This window comes from Bos mutus, chromosome 2 (genome assembly GCF_027580195.1).
Source record: "Bos mutus isolate GX-2022 chromosome 2, NWIPB_WYAK_1.1, whole genome shotgun sequence".
NCBI classification, from domain to species: Eukaryota; Metazoa; Chordata; class Mammalia; order Artiodactyla; family Bovidae; genus Bos; species Bos mutus.
In genome coordinates, this window is record NC_091618.1 from 10732273 (window position 1) to 10754046 (window position 21774).

The following is a 21774-nucleotide window of genomic DNA, read 5'->3' on the forward strand; positions in this document are numbered from 1 at the left end:
TTTTTTAAAGAGATAGAAAAACTAACCTAAAGTTTGTACGAAATCTCAAGGGACCCCGCTGCTGCTGCTGCTAAGTCGCATTAGTCGTGTCCGACTCTGTGCGAACCCATTAGACGGCAGCCCTCCAGGCTCCCCCGTCCCTGGGATTCTCCAGGCAAGAACACTGGAGTGGGCTGCCATTTCCTTCTCCAACGCATGAAAGTGAAATGTGAAAGCAAAGTCGCTCAGTCGTGTCCGACTCTTAGCGACCCCATGGACTACAGCCTACCAGGCTCCTTAGTCCATGGGATTTTCCAGGCAAGAGTACTGGAGTGGGGTGCCATTGCCTTCTCCGCAAGGGCCCTAAAGAGCCAAAATAGTCTTGAAAAAGAACAAAGTTGGATGACTCACATTTCCTGATATTAAAACTTACTACAAAGCTACAGTAATCAAAATAGTGTGGTACTAGCATAAAGACAGACACACAGACCAATGGAACAGAGAGAGCCCAGAATGGCACCTCACTCCAGTACTCTTGCTTGGAAAATCCCATGGACAGAGGAGCCTGTTAGGTTGCCATCCATGGGGTCACTAAGAGTCGGACACGACTGAGCGACTTCACTTTCACTTTTCACTTTCATGCATTGGAGAAGGAAATGGCAACCCACTCCAGTGTTCTTGCCTGGAGAATCCCAGGGCCAGGGGAGCCTGGTGGGCTGCCATCTCTGGGGTCACACAGAGTCGGACACAACTGAAGTGACTTAGCATAGCATATATATAAAGTGAGAGAGACAGAGAGTCAATTGATTATTATTTCTGCAAGGATACCATGAACAAAGGGGAAAGGAAACCATTTCCAAAACAAGGTCCATGTGCAAAAAAATAAAATTAGATCCTTACTTCACACTATGTACAAATTAACTCAATATGGATCAAGGACCTAAACTTAAGAGCTGAAACAATAAAATGCTTAGAAGAAATATAGGTGTTTTCATAACCTTAAACCCTTAAGTATAATACCAAAAGCACAAGTAATCAAAACAGAACTTCAAAATTTAAAACTGTTAACCATCAAAGGAAACCATCAAGAGAGTGAAAAGACAGTGCACAGAAAATATTTGCACATTATATATCTGCTAAGGGATTAAACTCTAGAATAAAGAACTCCTAAGATTCAAAAACAAACAAAACCCCCTGATTTAAAGAATGGGCAAAGGATTTAGACATTACTTCCAATAAAATAGACAAATGACCAATTCACACATGAAAAGATGCTCAATATTATTAGTCATTAAGGAAATGCAAATCAAAACCACGAGACACCATTTCATACCCATTAGGATGGAATGCATAGAAAAGGGAAACAACTGGAACCCTAGTATAGAGCTGGTAGAAATGTAAAATGGTGTAGTCATTTGGAAAACACTTTGGTGGTTCCTCAAAAAGCTGAACACAGAACTACTATATGGTCTAGCAATTCTACTCCTAGGTTTATACCCAAAGTAATTGAAAAGAGGGGCTCCAAGTGATATTTTTGAGGACAGCAGTGTCATAGCAGCTTTATTCACAATAGCTCAAAGGTGGAAAACCCCCAAGTGTCCATCACAGATGAATGGATAAACAAAATGTGCTATATATACACAATGGAGTTATTCAGCCATAAAAAGGAATGAAGTTCTGAAACATGCTACAGAATAGATGAACCTTGAAAATATTATGCTAGGGGAAGTAATAAGCCTGACACAGAAGGAAAGGTTTGGTATGATGCCACTTTTATGAAATACCTACAACACGCAAATTCATAGTGACAGGAAGTAGAAAAAAGGTTACCAAGGACTAACAGAAGGGGAGAACAGGAAGGTATTGCTTAATGAGTCCACAGTGTGTAATCATGAAAAACTTCTGAACAACACTGGGAATGTACTTAAAACTGCACTTACAAAATGGTAAATTTTATATATACTTTACCACAATTAAAACAAATAAGTGAATCCTCAGTTTTTCCCATGAAATATATCAGGTCTTTACATTTTCTTTCTTTCTCTCCCAGCCCACTCCCATCCTCCTAGTAACAAAAGGAAAGAGAGGTTCCAAACATAGCCTCAATTTACCAATGTCTTATGAACAACTGTCAATGGACTCATTTTTAAATATGGCTTTTTCTTCTCATTAAACAATCACATTATAGAAAAATTAAAGAAAGAAAACAAAAAGATTAGTATCAAAACTCCATTATTATTAGAATTTTGTATGGCTTTCTAGTCTTTTTAATAATGAAGCCAAATGTATATCCATAATAAATTTCTATAGGGTTTACACAGTAAGTGAGAGCCAATCTACCTCATTTACAAGTTACCAGATCTGGTTGCAGGTTTCACAGAAACTTGGCCTAAAGCACTTCAGTTCTGTCCTTTTACTCTAAGATTTTGAAATGGAGAACAGTATGACATTGTTTGTGATACCCTTTGCTTTTTGAATATGATGCAATGTTCTTTCTGTTCTAACCTGGAATACAGAACAGATTGTTCTTTCCCGATTGTTCTTTCCCTTAAAAAGTTACCTGGCTACCTAAATTTGAAAAAGCTTTTTCAAATTTGTTGGTTAAAAGGATCTGAAAGTGATATGGTAAAATGTGGGCACAGAGAAATGTGTTTTTACACTTCTCTTTTCACACTTGGCCAATTCATTTTCTACTGCTCAGGAATTAAATGATACACAACATAGAACCACATAATATCCATGAGTTTCAGAAATATATTTGACAAACTTAAAGAAAAGAGAAAAGAAAAAAGCAGGTGGTAACTCAAATGAGTTTCTTCCATACTTCTAATTCACTGTCCTGGGAAGAGCTGGCGTCAGCTTTCCTCTTGCCCCGGTTCTTGCCAGTCATGTTTTTCCTGGACTGGTCATCAGCATCTTTACTTGGTGTGGTCTGGGTCAAAGATGGGCTTGGAGAAGGGTCTCCTGAAAAGGAAAAGTAAGACACTGCTATTGCCAGTGTAGTCACAGGCTATTAAAAACCAGAGCAGGCTCTCTGCCTTTAAGAATCATGTTGCAGGGATAAAGGCTGGGAAACCAAACTTTACTTTAGGAATTTGGAAATTCAGACCTAACAGCATGAAGAGCCATAACTAGCATTTGCATGCCTGCCTCTGCAATGAAAAAACTTACCTATAAAGTCATTTTGCCCCACCCAAAAAATTAGGCCTGCAATCAGTTTCTCAACTTGGTACAACTGACGTTTTGGTCCAGACAATTTTTGTTGTGAGGGGACATCCTGTACGTTTTAGGATGTTTGGTTAAGCGGCATCCTTGGCCTCTACCCATTAGATGCCAGTAGCACCCCCTTCCCAGTGTGACAACCAAAAATGCTTCCACACACTGCCAAATATCCCTGGGTGTGGGGCCCTTAGGGTGGAAGCAGGAGGCACAAAACCACCTCCAGTTGAAAACCACCACCCTAGATCTATTTACCAATTTAAATAAAATACAGAAAGCAGTAGGTTGCAGCAAGCTACCCTCTGAGCTTTTAATTGGTGAAATTTATACTGACTTTATTTTTCTGGCCTTCAAAATTACTGCGGATGGTGATTGCAGCCATGAAATTAAAAGATGCTTGCTCCTTGGAAGGAAAGTTATGACCAACTTAGACAGCATATTAAAAAGCAGAGGCATTACTTTGTCAACAAAGGTCCGTCTAGTCAAGGCTATGGTTTTTCCAGTAGTCGTGTATGGATGTGAGAGTTGGACTATAAAGAAAGCTGAGAGCCAAAGAATTGATGCTTTCGAACTGTGGTGTTGGAAAAGACTCTTGAGAGTCCCTTGGACTGCAAGGAGATCCAACCAGTCCATCCTAAAGGAGATCAGTCCTGGGTGTTCACCGGAAGGACTAATGTTGAAGCTGAAACTCCAATACTTTGGCCACCTGATGTGGAGAACTGACTCATTTGAAAGACCCTGATGCTGCCCTGATGAGGCCAGGAGGAGAAGGGGATGATAGAGGATGATATGGTTGGATGGCATCACTGAAACAATGGACATGGGTTTGGGTGGGCTCCGGGATGGACAGGGAGGCCTGGCGTGCTGCGGTTCATGGGGTCACAAAGAGTTGGGACTGAGTGACTGAACTGAACTGAACTGATATTGAGAAAACAATCTACTTTCTTCAACAAATAAATTACACAGGAAAGAAACAGAGATGGGGAATTTATAGGTTAGAACAAAATATATATCCACCAATCACAATGTATGGACCTTGAAAGTGAAAGTCATGTCTGACTCTTTGCGACCCCATGGACTATACAGTTCATAGAATTCTCCAGGCCAGAATACCAGAGTGGGTAGCCTTTCCCTTCTGCAGGGGATCTTCTCAACCCAGGGATTGAACCCAGGTCTTCCGCACTGCAGGTGGGTTCTTTAGGTGGATTCTTTACTAGCTGAGCCACAAGGGAAGCCCTTACTTGGACTTCAAACAAAAACAAGACTCTTAACGTTTATGAGAAAACTAGAAATATGAATACCCTTAGGCATTAAGGAATTATTGTTGAATTATTTTATATGGGATAATGGCATTGTGGTTATGTTATTAAGCATTTATCTTTTAGAGATGTGAGACCTGGAATTTGAGGAGGAAATTAGGAGGAAATTAGAAGTATAGTTGAAACATGCCAGGTCAAGGACTGATGCTGAAGCTGAAACTCCCAATACTTTGGCCACCTCATGTGAAGAGTTGACTCATTGGAAAAGACCCTGATGCTCGGAGGGATTGGGGACAGGAGGAGAAGGGGACAACAGAGGATGAGATGGCTGGATGGCATCACTGACGCAATGGACATGAGCTTGAGTGAACTCTGGGAGTTGGTGACGTACACGAGGCCTGGTGTGCTGTGATTCACTGGGTCGCAAAGAGTCGGACACGACTGAGCAACTGAACTGAACTGAGGTCACCAGGTAATGTTAGTGGTAAAGAGCCTGCCTGCCAATGCAGGAGATATAAGAGATACAGGTTCGGTCCCTGGGTCAGGAAGACCTCTGGAGAAGGGAATGGCAACCTACTCCAGTATTCTTGCCTAGAGAATCCCATGGACAGAGGAGCCTGGTGGGTTACAGTCCACAGGGTCACAACGAATCAGACACAACTGAAGTGACTTAGTACACACATAGCTGAAACAAGACTGCCTATAAGTTGTTAACTGTTGAAGTTGGATGACAGATATATAAGGGTTCACTATACTATTCTGACAACTTCTGCCTATGTTTGAAATTCTCCATTATTAAAAAGTTAAAATTGTTATGAAGGACAAAGCTATTTAGAGAAATGAATTAAAAACTAAGGTATTAACGCATGGAATGATTGCAACGTTATGCAGGTTTGAAGCAGTGACCATCTGTACGCCCATCTACTTAGAAGACTAGTAGAGGCAAGATGCACAGAAGACTGCTTTAGGAGACGCAGACCACTGGTTTTAAAAATGCGTCAGTGTTAACGATAAACAGTCTTCCTTCAAGTTATAGGATGTAACAGCAAACCACCAAATTTTCATGAAAAATAGAGATAAATAAAAAGTATGTGCATATGTTTACTGAAAGTTTACGTCTTTATGTCAGAATATTAAAATCTGGACATCATAATTCACTGATTCATTGCCAAGGTAGAAATTTAAATTTGTAGGTTAAATTCTATGTATTTCTTTGGGGAAAAAGGACCACAGCTTTTCTCAAAATCTTACAAGGATCCATGATATAGAAAAAGTTAAGAGCTACCACCCTGAGGTGTAACCAGAAGTCCAAATGATGCACAGACTAAAACTGGACTTCTCCAGCTATTACAAAATGTGCTAAGATTCTGAAGTTCTCTGTGACAAGCTACAGGGAGGGTAGAGTGGGAGTCAGAAATAAAGTCTTTTCATTCTTGGTCCTTTTCTGTTCACAACATCAAGTTTTATATTCAGTCTGCCAATGACTCATCACAGCCTGGATAAGTGTTAAAAATACCTCTCACCTGAGAGGGAAAGCTAAGAGCATGGTAACAGTGACTTAGATAAGAACAAAATAATCTTCACCATCACTGGCTGGATGAAATGTCCTTAAGCCAAAGTTTTTAGAGCTGCAGAGCTTACCAGAGGAGAGTCTGGGTGCTGCAGCTGCAGGTACCATGACACTGGGCTTCTCCGTCTGGTATGTGGCTGCTGCTAAGGTGGTGTTCTCAGCATCACTGTTAGTCTGGCCTGTGACTCCAAAGCTGGAGCTGGGGTAGCAAGCTTGGTATTGACTCTGACCAAGGATGGTATAGGTGGGATAGTCCTGTAGGTCAAAGGGAATAAGGGAGGAAAACAAGACTCAGAAAGAGAAAAACACGAATTTCAACACCAAAGACTTTCGTGTCCCTCTGTCTCATAATTATTTCCTTAAAACATTAACTTGACTTCTCGTTTATGTACCTATATAGTTTTCCACCTAAGCCAGTGATTTTCAAAATGCATTCTGTGGAAACCCAAAAGTAAAGAGAAGATGCTAGGGTAAGGCTGAGAGGGAAGTATCCCATGCATTGTACACACAATGTCCATTTTCTACTATAATATTCTTTTTCTCCTACTTTATGTACAGAATTTCTGCATAAATATTTGCATAGAATTTTTGAAGGAAAGATTCTACACTTTAAGAAGTTTATGTACCACTGCACTAGACGGTAGTGCTTTTAAGGACAGATGAGCATGAAAAAAAAAAAAGCACATATCCTACACAGTTTCCCAGTTTAAAAACTGAGTATGCTGCTGCTGCTGCTGCTGCTAAGTCGCTTCAGTCGTGTCCAACTCTGTGCAACCCCAGAGATGGCAGCCCACCAGGCTCCCCCGTCCCTGGGATTCTCCAGGCAAGAACACTGGAGTGGGCTGCCATTTCCTTCTCCAATGTGTGAAAGTGAAAAGTGAAAGTGAAGTCGCTCAGTCGTGTCCGACTCCTAGCGACCCCACGGACTGCAGCCTACCAGGCTCCGCCGTCCATGGGATTTGCCAGGCAAGAGTATTGGAGTGGGTTGCCATTGCCTTCTCCAAAACCTGAGTATATCTCTCTTTAAAAAAAAAAAAAAAAAATCACATTTTCTTTAAAAATAAAGTTATTTCAAAATATTTGAAGGGAACTTTTGGTAGTTACATAGGCACACACATGACAAAATTTATCAGGTCATACACTGGAACCTGTGTGGTTTACTGTATGTCAATTAAACCTTTAAAAAGCTGTAAAAAATGGATACGATGCACAGCTCAAACACACCTTAAAAAAATTCCACTGATATTGATACTGATGACAAGTAGGAAGATGCTAATTGATCAGATCGATTATTTATAAAGAGTACTGAGCATCTACCATAAGCCAAATATAATTCTGTGTGTGTGTGGGTGTGTGTGGGGGGGTGCATGGACAGGAAAAAGAAATATTAAAGAAAAGAGTAAGTCATACTAGCCGAACTCAGGGAGTTAAAAATCTAGCAGGATATAAAGCAAAAATACTTCCAACAAGTTAGCGATAAAAAACAAAAAAGCTGAGACTTCCCTGGCAGTCCAGTGGTTGAAACTCTGAGCTTCCACTGCAGGGGGCATGGTTCAATCCCTAGTCAGAGATCCATATACCGTGTGGTGTGGCCAAAAAAAAAAAAAAAAGAAAAGCAAGAAAGAATTCCAGGAATGGTTGGATCAGGGCTGGGTAAGGAAAAAAAAAAACTGACAATGACTGGTCTGGTTTTAGGTGTAGGTATATTAAAAAATAGTGTGCATCCTAAGTCGCTTTAGTCGTTTCCAACTCTTTATGACCCTATGGACTGTAGCCTGACAGGCTCCTCCGGGCAAGAATACTGGAGTGGATTGCCATGCCCTCTTCCAGGGGATCTTCCCGACCCAGGAATCGAACATGTGTCTCTTATGTCTCCTGCACTGACAGGTAGTTAAGTGACAAGAATTGAGACACCGTAGGAAAAAGCGGCATTCCTTTTGGAAGATAATGAACAGCAAAAGGGTGGAAAGAAACGTTGGTTTTAGATATGGTTAACTTAGGGAAACAACAGGATATTAAAGGAAAAAAGCCAATCAATCAGCAGGAAGCCTGTAGATATCATGAGGTCAGGACTAGACTCTTCATTTTGGAAGTAGTAAATGGACACTGTGACTGTGTAAACATTCCTGGGGATGAACTAGTAAACATGTGGAAACCTAAATACAGACTGTCCATGACCGAGGCTAGGATATGAAAAGGAGAGAGACGTTACCCTGAAGAGTTCCAGGTACACAGCAGGAACTCAATAAATACTTGGGGACTAGAAGAATGAACAAATACAAAAGGAGTCAAACATAAAATGTGAACCAGAATAGTTAACTGCAGCCAGGAGAAAAGATCCATGGAGACTGTGGTTAATAATACTAATTGCTACAGATAAAACAAGTAAAAACATAACACAACCAAAAAACTTCTAAAACACTGAAGATGTTACCAGTGATCTAAACATAAAGTTAGCACAACAGTGATCAAGACCAGACCACAAGGAATTCACAATGAAATGAGTGGCTAAACAGGGAGCAGATACAATCATATCATTCAGTCTTAGCAGAGGAATGAGAGAGACTAGATAGTAGCCTGAGAAACCATCTTAGGTCCTAGCTCTGGGAGCATCCAGGAAAAGGTCTCTCCATGGCCCATACTGGTTGTTTCTTAGAAATGGCAAACTGATAATGAAAAGAAGGGAAGAGCTAGTTAGATGAACCGTATCAAGTAGGATGAACAAAAGGAGCACCATACCTGGTTTGAGATGCTGGAAACGGCTGCTGTTGGAATATTGGCAATAGCAGATGAAGTGGGTATCAGGCTGGCATTTGTGCTTGAAGCTATAAGATTGAAAGTGTTAAAAGATATTATGCGAAAGGCTCGAAGAAATTGAAAATATATTCTGTCCTAAGTAAACAGATTGACAAGGAGATAAGAAACATTGGCAAAGGAAATAAATACTAGATACCAGTTTTGCTCTTTTGCATGCCATACGTTAACTGAGATTTAATTAGAAATAAAGCAGTTCACACATTTTTCCTGTTTCAGCTTGAGTCTTCAACTATTCCTACTAAAGTCACTATTCCTACTAAAGTCCTAGAAGGACACAACACAATGCCCTGGTTCATGCTAATGATACTAAGGAAATAAGAAGCTAAACCAAATCATTCCAGTCCATCTTCTCTGGCAGCTGCAAAATAACTCACCTGCAGTGTGACCTACTGACACCAGTAAAAACAACAAAAGCTCTGGCAAATCCACATGTAATTCCTATACTGTGATATTTACTGTCACTTGCCCCAAATGATGCCTTTTCTGATGCAACACAATTACTTTGAGCAACTGAGGTAGCTCTCCAAATTCTAAAGTGTTTGGGCTTGCTCCAACAAACACCAGCTTCTGGCATTTAATGATTTCACCAATGAGCCCGGAAAAACTCGGAAAGTATTCAACACTATTCTGGTCAGGTAAAAAAATTTAAGCTACTTAGGCTGCCTGTGTCAGGACAAGGAATTTGGGTTAAGTTTTTCACACCCTTCTATCACAAATTCCACCTGCGTTTTAATCAAATCCTCAGGGACTAGCATTTGCCACACTGATTATTTTTTTTCCAGGCAGACAATATAAGTGAAATTGTGAGGCACTCACTGCTCTTGGACTTTTCCTTCACTCATCATAAACATACTTACACTTGGTTCCTACTGCAGTCACACACACAATACACATTCACCATCAGACTGTGTGACTACCTACCCCACTGGTGACAAAGTCCTCAGAGGGAAAGGTATTAGGAAAATCTCCATTAACAGTAGTGCAGGCGAACAAATGTGGCAGAAACTTGAGTACTGGTCAAAATCAGAGGGAATTTTTATCCCTTTCCCCAAGGCTACTCTGTTTAAAGTCTAGAAGAGACTGAAGCAAGTTAGACATAAGGAACAGCTACTGATGCAACAGTAGCTTCAGAAGACTTGGGACAAAGAGGAGTTCATTTGTTTACAGTCACGAAGTTCAAGGTAAATAGCCAAACGATAATTGGGATCTCCCAATTCTTCATTCAGTGCCCTTTCTTTCCTGAGTTAGGGATCAGATTTCCTCACTACTCAGGGACATTTCCTTTTCTATGGTACTCCCTCCCTCAGGTAAATGAAAGGATTATTTACTTTCTTAAACCCAACAACTAAATGAAACAGATTTTATAGTCTTATAGATAATATTTTCTTCCCATCAATATTTTTCTTCCTAAGGGGAAGTCCTAAGAAATTACTGTATATAAGCTAGATGATTCTGTAAGTAGCTTTTAAATTATTCTTGAAGGAAAAGAATTTTGGGTACATTCCAGATTCTATTACTAGTACATTATGCTAGGCAGGCCTGTTGGCTGAACATAGGTGATTTAATGTAGGGAAGAAAATGAAGAATTTACTTAATCTCTCAAGGTTATTTCTTCCAGCAAAGTTTGTTTCTAGATCACTTTTTCTTTAGCTCTAGTCCTAGCATATACTCCTCTGTTCCTCCTGCTGCTGCTAAGTCACTTCAGTCATGTCTGATTCTGTGCGACCCCATAGACGGTAACCCACCAGGCTCCCCCGTCCCTGGGATTCTCCCGGCAAGAAGACTGGAGTGGGTTGCCATTTCCTTCTCCAATGCATGAAAGTGGAAAGTGAAAGTGAAGTCACTCAGTCGTGTCCGACTCTTCGTGACTCCATGGACTGCAGCCTACCAGGCTCCTCCGCCCATGGGATTTTCCAGGCGAGAGTACTGGAGTGGGGTGCCATTGCCTTCTATATCTGTTCCTCCTATTTACCTTTAATTCTGTTCTACCTTCTTAATAATTTATAAATGGTTAGAGGTTCAACTTATTCATATCTGATCCCTACACACGCACAGGGAAAAAGGTATTCTGACAAGGTAGTTTTATAAATTTAACAATTTTCAGATCACTCACTGGAGGTAAAAAGGTAGACCTAAAAAACAACTGGCCACACACTCTAATTATCCATGACAGGAAGTTCAATGTCTTGATTAGCTAATTGCTGATATCAAGTTTTCAACAAGTACAGTACTAAACATCACAAACTCCTCTCAGCAATAGTGGCTTCCATTACAGAAAATGTTGGTCTGCTAACCTAGAAAGTTTACAGGACTTAATAACAGTTCTTTCCTCATCTCAATCAAATCATTCCTAAACTGTCATTCATTTACTCATGTGTTCATCAAACCAGGGTGTACTATGTGCCCAGAAACTGTTTCAGTCACTGGGAATAGAGGAGTGAAGACAATGCCTGCCCTCATGTTATTTAAATTCTAGTGATATAAGTCAGATAACTATTAAGCAATATTTATTTAGTTCTTGTAACCAGCAGTGAACTCAAGCTAAACTCACCTTAAAATATACACAATCACTACATGCCCTACCTCCTGCACTATGACAAAAAGTCAGGCACCTCAAAAAAAAAAAAAAAGCACTGATCATCCCACAGAAATATATATGTCCCTCTCAACAACAACAAATTCAACTGCTGACTTAAAGAATAAATTTCAAGGATCATTTAAAACTCAAGTGGTAACTCCTATTGATATATATATCTAAAGACTATTAGCTCCCCAAGTGCCAATGGGATGGCCAACTGTTTTTGGATAGTTTCCACTCTTGTTTTGACAATGAAACTATGAAACCATAGGACGATAAGCTTCTGAGAACCATGCCCCACTCAAGGTCCACCTGCAACAGTCAGGATACACAGACAGCTTTAATGAGAAGGCTGTGGTTACAGAACTGTGAGAGGCACAGTTATGTGACATTATCCCACAGCTGGAGGGTAACCCAAGGGTTAATGGCACATAGAAGCTGGTGCAAGATTTAGTTCCTGCCCACCTCACTAATTTTATATATGTCTCTCCACCACCCTTGCTCACCCCAGCTTTCGAGTTAGTGAAAACAAGACCCTCTTTCTCACTTGAGGACCTCTGCAATGTCGCTCTCACTGCCTGGATTGTTCTCCCTGGCCTGTCCCTCTTGCCCTCCAGCTTGATGGTTCCCACTCAGCATGTCTACATCCACAGAGACTCTGACTCCTCTATTAGAACGAACTCCTTTCTTGTCTTCCCAATCACAACAGCCAGTTCTTTTCCCCTTTCAGAGCACTTTTCGAAATTTATTTCTCCCTTTACTTCTTTGTTCTCTGCCTCCCCTCCTAGTTCGTAAGCTCCATGAAGGCAGATTCTTGCTATTTTATTCATTACCTCCAACATCTAGCAAAATGCCTGGTCTGTAGTAAGTGATGCTCAATAAATACTCATGGGATTTATGAATAATAGTATGTCAAGGTTATCAAAAACAAGTGAAGTGTGAAAAACTGCAGTCAAGAGAAGCCTAAAAAAACATGATAATCAAATGAAATGTGGTGTCCTGGATGAGATCCTGGAATAGAAAAAGGACATCAGGTAAAAACTAAGGCAATCTAAATAAACCTATGATTTAATTAATAATAATGAACCAATATTAGTTCATTAATCATAACAAATGTTCCATTCTAATGTGAGATATTAATAAGGAAAACTGCATGTAGGAAAGGGGATATATAACTATCATCTGTCATCAATAAAAAATAGAGTCTATTAAAATACAAAACAAATCTAGTCAACAGAAGACTATTATGTGTCACCAACACTAGTCGAGCCCAAAGACATTCACTGAACATCAAGGCTGGGTTAAAATTCATTTTGAAAATTCTAAAACTAAATTTACTATTTGAATTTTAATTATTTTAACCATTTCAACTCAAGATAATAACCAGAGACTTGGCCACATAGTCACAGACACTTTAGAAAAAGGTTGATATAAAGAATCCAAATCTATTTAATCAAAGGGTTTTCATGAGCATTGAAGGAGAAACTAAACAAAAGGTTTTGATCAGAATTGATCAAGCCAGAAGTGGAATTTGCTATAATTTCTCTAATTTCTCCAGGGAAGATGGGCTATAGTCAACTGTTGAAAGCTTTTGGAGGGGATGAGGGGACACTGCCATTTTGATTACTTAAAAAAAAAAAAGATCAGTACAATGCTCCTTCCTTTTATTCCATGCTGTGACTGGGTAGTTACACGGGAGTGGGTGGGAAATGGGGGGAGACGAAGCCCTGGAGAGCTAAATAACATTCATTAGCCGAGCTAACGGAAATGAAAAGTAGGGGTGAGAAGAGTGATCCTGATAATGGAGAATTCAGGTACTCAAATGTGCCAAAACATCCATATTTCATTTCAGCCAATTGTTACTACCTTCTTTCTACCAACTTTTTCTTTTTCGCTGGAATAAATAGCAAAAATTGACAACTTGATGGTTAATTTCTGCCTTAATTTCTACCCTGTGCCAAAGCTCTAATGAAGAATGTAAAGGGCCAATAGATTAACCAGAAAAGGGAAGGGAAATGAATTTAAATACTTGCTAGTATAGGTTCTCAGTTTGGGGAGCTGATATTGATACCAAGACTTCAATACTGAAAATCATACACATTACACTCATGTGCTGGGGCCAGACTGCCCAGCTTATATCCTTGACTTATCCACTGTGTCTTATGTGCCAAATCCGTAAAATGAGATTAATGACAGTACTTCCCTCATAGGTGTGTTATGATTACACGAGTAACACTTATCTGCTGCTAAAACAATGCTAAACATATAATACAAACTTAATAAACACCAACAATAATCATTAGCACAATGGAGGAAACCGGGTTAACTGATCTAAAGGGAGAAAATGTCATAAAAGGTAAAGAAATGAGGATAGTGGCAAAGTAAGCCACAGAATGGCTTTGTGACTTTTTTTTTTTAAAGCAATGGGTCTTAAAAGACCCCCACAAGGTGGTGGTTCTTGTTTTACAAGGAGGGAGAAGTTAAGCTCAGCTACCAGGTTCCACAAATTCAAGATACAACTACACAGGAGTGGTGGTTCTACACCTTGGAAGAGGATTATTAATGTAACAGAAGAGAACTTGCTTTTCTTTCATGACCAAGGTGTAGTTATCAGACATATAAATGTTTAGGAGGGACTTGCCTACTAGACTTGCCTGTAGTTGGACCCCAAAGCCTACCAACCTAGAGAAACACTTTATAAAAATGAAGAGGGTTAGAAGAGAAGATAAAGTCACGCTCTTAAGTTTTTCCCTTCTGGCTTGTTCCTATTTTAGAAAGAAAGAAGGGGGAAAGGGGGGAAAAAAAAGAAAGGAAAATAAGAAAAGAGGAGACACGGTAAAATAATTAAGAAAAGAGGAGACTTGCTAAGCAATAAGAGATAGAGGTAGCTCAGAGTAAGGTCTTAGGAACGTAATCAGTTCTGTTTCCAACAGACCAAGAAAAAGTAGTTCTTAATCATTTTATTGAAAACAGTTAACACTGAAAATCAAAACATTTTAATATAATCTAAATAAAAACATTTTTTATCCTCAAAGTGTGTATCTTAAGAATACCTCAGACCAGCTGTCGCTGTCCTAACTTCATCTCTCTAGCACCACCATTTTATAAAGAATAATATTTAAAAGCTGGGAGAAAGGAGGCAGATGAGAAGCCAAGTTGATGGACGTTAATTCCCTATTTGGAGCAATGACAAATTCCCTGCATTGGACTTGAAAGGATAGGGAATTAACTCCATAGTGCCTTTCGAGTTTCTTTGTCTTCATTCCTAATAGTCGTGTCTTAATGCTAACCTTTCAGAAGAAAAATTCGGGAAGGCAGAGAGGTTTAGAGTTCAAGCTTTAATGCTATGCATTTCATCACAAAATAGAAACAAGACTGAATTTTTTGGCAAGAAAAATGCTTACCAAGAAGTACAAAATGGGGGAGGAGGTATGACAAAAACCACAGCAGAAAAGCAGCACACATCTTACAGAGCACTCATCTCACGTTCCATTCTATTTGCACTGCACAGAAAAGAAGTCAGCAGAGCTCTAACCTACAGTCTTCTGCTCATTTACAGGACAAGATGTCACGGAAGACAGACTAGAACAAAATCAGACAGGTTTTCTGGACACCAACATGCAAAAGAGGAATCTTCAATTCTATTAAGCAGTTCACAAAGGCTTAAACTACTTATGAACCTCACTCCTAAGTTCTGGTTTGTCTAACACAAAAAGCATGCACAAATGCAAATATCCTGTATTACCCAGTATGTTTGGAGATACAGGTAGATTAAAAACAAAAAACAGTAATAATTTAAAAAAAATGAAACACACACAACCATGCCTGTTTACCTTGAATGGGATAAGAATAATGTGCTGGGCTTGGCTGGCTTGTGGTTAACCCTGTAGTGCAGGTAAGAACACTGTGTTGACTTGGAGATGGAGTCTGAATTAAACCACTTTCAGGTTTCATACCTGGCCACAATGCACCTGAATCAGATAAATTGGACCAGTTACAAACAACACACTGGGACTGAGGAGCATATCAGCCAGCAGGTTTAAAATCTAAATCTTAAAACAATAATAAATTTGCTTGTAAGAGAAAATTACTGAATCTCCCACTTGTAGTATACCACAAGCAAATACAATTTCAAAGAATTGGGAGTGGGGCCATAGAAATTAAAATCCTGTCAAAAACCCCAATAGTAATATACATATATAAGTTCACCTCGATGGTTGGGGGAAATTGATCAGGAGTCAGAAAAAGAGCTACTGACACCCAAGCATTGTTGTAAAGAGTGTCTGACATTCAAATCATTTGTGTGCATTGTCAAGGTGGGAGATATTCCACATACGTTTAAAATTCACTTACCCATTAAATAAGAACCAGATTTTTCTAAAATGTTTATATACTTCTCTGCCTCCTTAAGCTGGTTATTTTGTTACCTTTGTTTCTTCTGATTAGGAAAGATATACCTGCTTACTTTCATAAATTAAAAACATTAACAGAAATATGTAATTCCTAATTTTTTAGAAAAAATAAAGTCACATATAACCCCATCATCCAAAGTTAACCACTATTCAGTTTGCATAAGAGCCACTAAGATTTCTTCTGTTTACAATCTTGTTTTTCCTTTTTAATAAAAATGGGATGTTACCTGCTGTTCATAATTTGCTCTTCCACGTAATATCTGAGAGACACATCTCCCTGTCAGAACATAAAAATCCACCTCACACTGACAGATATCACAGCTATTCACTTTTTTTTTTTTTTTATCACAATGCTCCTAGGTGGTAATCTTTTAAAAATATATACATACCCTTTCCTATCTTCTTAGCAGGGGGAACATACCTTTTTCCAGAATTATTGTTTCCAAGAGCTCTTCTGTGCTGTGCTGTGCTATGTACATTACAGAAACATCCCCAGAGACTACTGCAATATGTCAAAACATCTGCTTAGTACTAAGGAGAACTCAGTTACAGTTCTATGATTTGAAGGTTCTTATATCGCTTTGCCTTTCCTCTGTGATCTGTCACTTCTTGACAATCTTCTGTTTCTGGCTGTATCTCCTTTTTCATCTGCACTAAACTAGGAAACCATAAGAAAAGCATGCTTCTACATGAGAGTCTCAGGATATCCTTTATGCATGAATTGTTTCTGTCATAATTTTGGCTATGCAAAAGTCTATGAAAAACCTCACTGTGCTCTGAATAGTTATGGCTACTGGATCAATATAGTTGAAACTGATAATAAGAAGATTCATCAATGAAACACATTCCAGGTAGGAAATCAGTATGAAGGTCAGCCACAGCTTCAAATTCAGTATTACCTTATTTCACGTACTCTTAATCTGGTAAGAAATTTATAAATATATAATGCTTTGATAGTAAAGACCTCTGCTTCACCAGGGCATTCAGATATCTTAGTGTAACTCAGATCTATAAAATCTGTTGATAAATAAATGTAAGAACAGTAAAAGGAGATGTGAAAATCTTAAAAGGTTGACAATGGAACATGGTAACTGCCTTGTCTCAAACTATTATTTTTTTAATTGAAGTACAGTTAAAATGTTGTGTTAGTTTCTTCTGTATGACAAAGTGATTCATATATACATGTATATATACATATACACACACAGATGCTTTTCCATTATAGGTTATTATAAAATATTAAGTACAGTTTCCTGTGCTATACAGTGTAGGTTCTTGTTGTTTACCTATTTTATATATTGTAGTGTGTATACGTTAATCCCAAACTCCTAATTTATCAAACCCTTAAAGCATTAAAAAGTCATAGTCTTTTCTCACCTATTAAACGTATCAAGTAACTTATTTGAAGAGGTTAAGAAACACCAACATCTTAGCATGAATTAGAAGGGCTGTCCCCCTCCTTACTTAGTTTATGATGATTTTAAGTCTTGTCCAGGTAAGCCACAGCTAAAGTCCTTGTTATGGTTGACATTTAACAATAAAAAATATTTCAGAATGTAGTTTTTTAAACATTCATGATGTGAAATTTGAATATCAGTGCTAAGACTCTTGGTGATTGACTATCACAGTTTTTAGAAACAACTTGCCATTCCAGTGTCACAATAACGTTCAAATTTATTGTAATCAATTTTTTTTTTTCTAAATAGGTTCTGAACCTGGGGTGCTGGATTTCTGAATATGTTTATTATTACACTGTACTAAAATAAGAATAATATTAACTGAGAGGGTTTTGCTAGTCTTATTATTTAGTATGTATTCTTAAAAAGTTTCAAAATGTATAATTTCTATAAATTGGTCTTTCTTATAAAGTCAAAAATTAGAGCAAAATGTCCAAGACAAGTTAGAGGAAATAGCTAGTTTTGAATGTTCTGGGCCAGAAAAATGAAGGATAAACATGAAGAATATTTAATACTGTTTTATAAAGAATAAAGGAATAAAAGACAACATGGACACTGCTTCTGGCATCACTGCTGCTGCTAAGTCGCTTCAGTCGTGTCCGACTCTGTGCGACCCCATAGACGGCCTCCTACCAGGCTCCTCTGTCCCTGGGATTCTCCAGCCCACTGGAGTGGGTTGCCATTTCCTTCTCCAATGCATGAAAGTGAAAAGTCAAAGTGAAGTTGCTCAGTCGTGTCCGACTTTTAGCGACCCCATGGACTGCAGCCCACCAGGCTCCTCTGTCCGTGAGATATTCCAGGCAAGAGTACTGGAATGGGGTGCCATTGCCTTCTCCATCCGGCATCACTGCAGCCCTACTCTTTAAGCCCTTCCTTTAAAAGTGCTCTTCTTAGAATTTCAAGTAACAAGTAGCATGACCAGTCTGACTGCAGATCACTACTGCCAACAATCAAAGAAATAAAATCCTGGCTTCCTGACTCCTATTCCACTGTTGCCCATAAGTTCAGACTTTCTCAAGTCATTTAAGCATTTAAGAGCCTGATGTAGAGCAATAGCTGATCAAAAAAAGGTAAAGGAATTTTTGTCTCTGAGTGCTATGCTCCTGCTGCCCCACAGTGGGGTCTCATCACTAACTCTACCCATGTTTCTCAGCCCAAATACTTCCCTATGGGTTAGTTACTAACCAAACTAATCTGAGCACCTCACTCTGCAGTAACGTATATCAGAGCAGTGGACCTTTACAGAAGACTGTGCAAGCTCAGTTGCTAAGTTATGTTCGACTCTTTGCAACCCGATGGACTATAGACCACCAGGCTCCTCTGTCCATTGGATTTCCCAGTCAAGAATACTGGAATGGGCTGCGGTTTCCTTCTCCAAGTTAGAGAAGATTAGTTCGGTTAAAAACTGAAGTACATGTACATGCTAGGAAAAAAATATGAAAAAATATCTGGTTGATTTAATAGCTCACTAGGATGAGCTATTATAAATACTAAGTAATCTGAGTACTTTGTTAATAATAAAATAAGTAGATGTATATCACAGAAAATTGGGAAACTACAGGAAGTGAAAAGAAAAATACTGCATAGTATCATCATATAGAAAAAAATACAGGCAGTTCTCACTTTTTGCACGGGTCTGTGTTAACTGAAACCGGTGCACAGTGGAACTGTGCATGCTTCTTCAGTAACTGAGATCAGACCTGTACTGCCCGTTCTGTTAACATTCAGTTTTTCTTCCAAGTTATTCTTTATGTAGTATTTTAAAAAACTACTTAGTATATTGTATTTTCAGTTTTATATACTGCTTTTTTTAATTAATAATGAGCTATGTTTTCAAGACACTAAGTGTCAGGAAGCATTTAACAGGAGGCTTCCTGTGTGCTGTTTGGATCTGTCATGAATCCTCTGTCCCTTATTAATTTCTGAATATTCAGGAATTAGGAATGCATGCAGTTTTTAATTTCATGGCTGCAATCACCATCTGCCGTGATTTTGGAGCCCCCAAAAATAAAGTTTTTCTATACATATGGAAAAAATGTAGCTTTTCCATACACGGTGATAAGTAACTATTTACGACCCTCTTCCTTTTTATGAACCATACGGTAAAAGTGATTATTTACAACCCTCTCTCTTTCATATGGATGACCTCATGTTTCCTTGATAACTTGTAAGTTTTGATTTTATCTCTGCTGAAAATAGCTACCTTGTAAGACAGTATAAATACTCACACAATATTGAATAAAACACCCTTGCTCCATCAGAGCTTGGGTCCCTGTGTCTTCTCTCTCTCTCTCTCTCTCACTCTCTCTCTCTCTCAGGCTATATCTGGAGCGCAGAAGCCTGCTGTGTTCACTTTCCTGCCCGGGCTTCTAAGACCCTCTCGAGAAGGCGCTCTGTGCCTCCCCCCATCGAGAGGGCGCCAGGTGCCTTCGTGAACAGCGCAAGCCCCGTGTCAGGAGCTTTATTGGTTTTCTGCATAAACCAAGGAATATCAGCCTCTTTCTCTCTCCTTTACTTTCTTAAAGTAAACCGATGGACTCCGGACCACCAGGTTCCGGTCCATTAAAGGACCTCAACAACTAAGTATTCTTTAAGAATATGGTTTATAATGGCTACACAGTTTTCCATTCTATGAATCCACTGCAATTTAACACACATCTTTCCATTCAATAAGTCGGTTGTTTCCAATCTTTTGCTATTGTAAATAATGCTGTGATGAGTATCTTGGCAGTAATTTTTTGTGGTTATCTGTAATTAATTTCCTAGGATAAATCCCTAGAAGGGATTACTGAGGGAAATGACATGAACATCCTTCAGACTCTTAATACTACTGTCAAGTCTCCATCTCATATTAAACCTCTTTTAAAAGAAGGCAGAACAATGGAGGTTAAGCCAATCTTTTGTGAGCTCCTAAAAACAAATAAGTACCCTTTCCCTCACACATATTCAATCAGATTACTGGAAGTTAAACCTCAAATCCTTATTCTGCCATCTCATCATTTCTATATAGCTGTGAAAAGATGACCACTATTCCTTTACTTTTAAATATCTATCATAATATGGGCTTCCTAGATTTCCTTGTCTTTTCTCACTTCTTTAAAAGGAGGAAACTTAAATTTCTTCTCAACTCTATTATTAATTTTTTCATACAGACCTAAATTTATGAGCACTTCTGGATTTAAACAGATTGGGGTGCAATTCTAATCCAAGGCATTTACAGGTTAGTCACTTAATCCTTCTAAATGTGTTTCCTCATCTATAACCAGGGATAATGCTACCACTTACTTTTTATGACTGTTGGTTTGGATTAAATAAGAAAATAATGTAAAGTGTGAAGTACTTATTCTCAGCATATTGCTTGGCGCAGTAAGCACTCGTTATTATTTCAACGGCAATGCCAAAGAAAGCTCAAACCACCACACAATTGCACTCATCTCACACACTAGCAAAGTAATGTTCAAAATTCTCCAAGCCAAGCTTCTACAGTATGTGAATTTCCAGATGTTCAAGCTGGTTTTAGAAAAGGCAGAGGAACCAGAGATCAAATTGCCAACATCTACTCGATCACTGAAAAAGCAAGAGAGCCAGAAAAACATCTACTTCTGCTTTATTGACTATGCCAAAGCCTTTGACTGTGTGGATCACAACAAACTGTGGAGAATTCTCCAAGAGACGGGAATACCAGACCACCTGACCTGCCTCCTGAGAAATCTGTATGCAGGTCAAGAAGCAACAGTTAGAACTGGACATGGAACAACAGACTGGTTCCAAATAGGGAAAGGAGTACATCAAGGCTGTATATTGTCACCCTGCTTATTTAATAACTTACTAAGATCATGGCATCTGGTCCCACCACTTCACAGGAAATAGATGGGGAAACAGTGGAAACAGTGTCAGACTTTATTTTTTTGGGCTCCAAAATCACGGCAGATGGTGATTGCAGCCATGAAATTAAAAGACGCTTGCTCCTTGGAAGGAAAGTTATGACCAACCTAGACAGCATATTCAAAAGCAGAGACATTACTTTGCCAACAAGGTCCGTCTAGTCAGGGCTATGGTTCTTCCAGTGGTCATGTATGAGAGATGGACCATAAAGAAAGCTGAGTGCCGAAGAACTGATGCTTTTGAACTGTGTGTGGTGTTGGAGAAGACTCTTCAGAGTCCCTTGGACTGCAAGGAGATCCAACCAGTCCATCCTAAAGGAAATCAGTCCTGAATATTCATTGGAAGGACTGATGCTGAAGCTGAAACTCCAATACTTTGGCCATGTGATGAGAAGAACTGACTCACTGGAAAAGACCCTGATGCTGGGAGAAGGGGACGACAGAGGATGAGATGGTTGGATACCATCACTGACTCAATGGACATGAGTTTGAGTAAACTCTGGGAGTTGGTGATGGACAGGAAGGCCTGGTGTGCTGTAGTCCATGGGGTCACAAAGGGTTGGACACAACTGAGCGACTGAACTGATTATTATTATTAT

At 39.1% G+C, this 21774-nt stretch overlaps 1 protein-coding gene across 4 annotated transcripts in view; it reads right to left on the reverse strand.

Moving 5' to 3' along the window:
* EYA3 (EYA transcriptional coactivator and phosphatase 3) overlaps positions 1-21774 on the reverse strand; it is a 94996-nt gene that overhangs the window by 26037 nt on the left and 47185 nt on the right. For 3 of the 4 annotated variants that reach the window (XM_070383842.1, XM_070383847.1, XM_070383831.1), the window contains 4 exons: positions 15256-15393; positions 8767-8852; positions 6099-6282; positions 2804-2943 (listed from right to left, as the gene is read on the reverse strand). In XM_070383842.1, coding sequence (XP_070239943.1) covers positions 2804-2943; positions 6099-6282; positions 8767-8852; positions 15256-15393 — 548 coding nt within the window. The remainder of the gene's footprint in view (positions 1-2803; positions 2944-6098; positions 6283-8766; positions 8853-15255; positions 15394-21774) is intronic. The other variant, XM_070383837.1, reaches the window with a different exon arrangement.